The following is a 3,456-nucleotide window of genomic DNA, read 5'->3' on the forward strand; positions in this document are numbered from 1 at the left end:
TTCTCTCTCTCTCCCTCTCTCTCTCTCTGCCTCTCTCTCCCTCTCTCTCTCCCTCTCTCTCTCTCTGTCTCTCTCCCTCTGTCTCTCTCTCTCTCTCTCTCCCTCTCTCTCTCCCTCTCTCTCTCTCTCTCTCTCCCCTCTCTCTCTCTCTCTCTCTCTCTCTCTCTCTCTCTCTCTCTCTGACGCAGTAACAGCATTACAGATAGAGCTGTGTTAACTGCAGTTCTGAGAGCTGAGAGCTGAATCGGGTCAGTAGGGGCCCGGTTGTGTCCGGCTGTCAGTAACGCTGAACTCTCTCTCAGGTTCTGCTAAAGCCGAAGAAAGTGAAGAAGAAAAAAACGGAGCGAAGAAGAAGAAAGGAAAAGGAAAGAAAAACAAAAAAGTAAAAAACTCTAAACCTGTAAAACCTCACATCAAACAGTCCGATCAACTCCTGATCAACTCATAATCCGATCAACTGATAACCTGATCAGATGATGAAGATTATTATTTTTCAGGTGATGAGTTGATCAGATAATCAGTTGACAACATTATCGGTTTATCGTTATCAGATTAACCTGATCAACTGATAATCTGATTTATTGATCATCTGATCAACTGACATGAGATTGTCAGAATATCAAATAATTCTGATAAATTGAGTCTGATAATCTGATAAACTGATTAACTGATATTAGACTGTCAGAATATGAGATTAATCTGATAAATTGATAGTCTGATAATCTGATCAACTGACCCAGCATACAAATGATACCTAATCAAACCCCCTGCACACACAGGAGGAGCGCCCTCCGTCTCCGGAGGTGGAGTTTGATGATCTGGAGGAGTTCGTTCTGCAGCCGGCTCCGGAGGGAATGACAGTGAAGTGTAAAGTGACCCGGGATAAACGAGGAATGGACCGAGGCTTCTACCCCACGTACTTCCTCCACCTGGACAACGACAAGAAGGTCAGAGTTCACTCCTGAACCCAGAATCCCACAGCAGAAATGTTCTGACTGACTGAGCGGGTTTCGTCTCTCCAGGTTTTCCTTTTGGCCGGACGGAAGAGAAAGAAAAGCGCAACCTCCAACTATCTGATCTCTATAGACGCCACGGACCTCTCCCGAGGAGGAGAGAACTTCATCGGGAAGCTGAGGTAGCAAATTCCCACTGGATCCCGCTAAATCATCAATTCTATCAATAATAAAGATAACAGAGTTAATAAGGAGGTCTCATGCTCTTCCTGATTTTCTGTCTTGCTCTGTGAATTTATTGATTGATTGATTGATCAATTGATTGATTGATTGATTGATCAATTGATTGATTGATTGGTTGATTATCTTTAGGTCAAATCTGATGGGCACTAAGTTCACAGTGTTTGATAACGGGTTGAATCCTGACCGCGCGCTCAGGGATCTGTCGAATGCCCGGCAGGAACTGGCCGCCATCATCTACGTGAGTCAGATCAGAGTTTATTGTTTTATATTGAACTCCAGGTAAAAATGACCCGGATCAGAACCGTGTTTCTGTTCCCAGGAGACGAACGTGTTGGGGTTTAAAGGACCAAGGAAAATGACAGTGATTATCCCGGGAATGGACGAGGACAGCGAGCGAGTGCCGATTCGTGCTCAAAGTGTGAGCTGTTTGGTCATTCCCAGTCCCACCACTGTCTAGAACCCCCATCACAGAATGCTAACAGTGCTGGTAGAGTGACAGCTAACAGACACCAGGTGGTTGTTATGGCATTGCTAGGTGGTTGCCATTGTGCTGCTAAGTGGCATCACCCATACTGAGTGATGGGGGAGAGGGAGGACCATCCTGCCCACCCAGAGAGGGGGAGGACCGTCCTGCCCATGCTTTTCGCTGCATATCTTGTCCCGCAGCTTTCAAGATAGACACCATTGCAACTCCAGATGATTCAGTATGATTGTATGAAGCTTTTTCACACCGCTTCCGCATAGCAACCGATTTCCCCCCATAGGAATGAATAGAGTTCAAAGGTTTTTGCTGTATCAATGATGCCAAAACTTATTAGACCCAAACATCAATATGGGGTGCCACACAAACATCTTGGCAACACCCGAGCAACCACCTGAGACAGCATAGCAACCATCTGGGAGATGATAGCGACTGCCTAGCAACCACCTATCAACACCCTAACAGTCACTACACTACATCGTAAAAACCACCTGAAATTACCTAGCACCTTCCATAGCAATACAATGGCGCTCATCTGGTAAGCACTAAGCAACACCATAGCAACCACTGGGCATCACCTTAGCTGAGCAACCATTCTTCATTTCTTTCAGGAAACGCATTTCTCAAGTAATTCTTATTATAATCACACAAACTCCTGATGTTTAGAAGTATAATAAAGTTCTGCTCAGTAACGTGGAGGATCTGGATCAGACTGTGTTCTTCTGGTTCTGCAGGAAAATGACGGGTTACTGATGCGCTTTCAGAACAGACAGATGGATAATCTGATCGAGCTCCACAATAAAACTCCCGTCTGGAACGACGACACGGCTTCATACGTCCTAAACTTCTCCGGACGGGTCACGCAGGCGTCCATCAAGAACTTCCAGATTGTTCACAGCAAAGACAGTAAATTTCCCCCCTCAGTCCGATCTGATCTGATCTGATCTGATCTGTTCTCTGAAAAAAAAGACTGATTTTAATTCAGTCAGACTGTCTGAGTTTAGTCCAGGACTTAATCTGAACTTCTAATCTCTAAACCAGCTCCACACACTTCACACACTTCCTACAGCCAGGAACAGCAGCAGATAGGAACCAGTTACTGCCCATTATTAATAGCAGCAGTATTCATTTGAATAATTATCATTATTATTATTATTGTGATTATTATAACTATTATTAGTGTAATAATAATCCTTTAAAGTGTACAGTTGGTATTTTTAACACATTAAAATACTTGAATTGTGTTTTTAGCAGAATCCTGTAATCCTGTATGTCTGATGTTTTTCTTGTGCGTTTGTCGTTTGTGTGTATCAGACAGTTACATCCTGATGCAGTTCGGCCGTGTGTCAGACGACACGTTCACTCTGGACTATAAGTACCCGCTCTGTGCCGTCCAGGCGTTCGCCATCGCACTGTCCAGCTTTGACGGGAAACTGGCCTGTGAGTGAACCTGGATGCTCAGGAAACAGAAAACAGCTGTAAAGAATAACCAGAAGAAAACAGAGACGATTCGGCCTCAACCGCTTCTCCTCTGATGTCCTGCTTCAGCGCCTGTGCCTGAACTGACCTTTCAGCTGTCCAGAGGCTAACCGTGGGCAGAGCTGATCCGTGTGTGTGTGTGTGTGTTGTGGTTTAGGATCAGACTAGAACAGAAAGTGAGAGTGGGTTCTCACCCCAGACCTCTTCAGACTGTACTGTTTATAATAATGATCCAGTATGAATTTAGTAGGAGATGCTGAGTCAGATGGCACTGAACAGGATAGACAGCCTGTGTCTGTG

General features: G+C 44.8%; 1 protein-coding gene across 1 annotated transcript in view; it reads left to right on the forward strand.

Annotated features, from left to right (window-relative positions):
• The window catches only part of tulp1a (TUB like protein 1a), a 15,070-nt gene extending 11,945 nt beyond the window's left edge, over window positions 1–3,125 (forward strand). Inside the window, 7 exon segments of the mRNA XM_072697419.1 lie at window positions 303–382; window positions 780–947; window positions 1,023–1,135; window positions 1,326–1,434; window positions 1,516–1,614; window positions 2,412–2,583; window positions 2,992–3,125. Coding sequence (XP_072553520.1) covers window positions 303–382; window positions 780–947; window positions 1,023–1,135; window positions 1,326–1,434; window positions 1,516–1,614; window positions 2,412–2,583; window positions 2,992–3,125 — 875 coding nt within the window.
• The last annotated feature ends 331 nt before the right edge of the window (window positions 3,126–3,456 follow it).

This window comes from Salminus brasiliensis, chromosome 14, assembly GCF_030463535.1.
Source record: "Salminus brasiliensis chromosome 14, fSalBra1.hap2, whole genome shotgun sequence".
In the NCBI taxonomy this organism is placed as follows: Eukaryota; Metazoa; Chordata; class Actinopteri; order Characiformes; family Bryconidae; genus Salminus; species Salminus brasiliensis.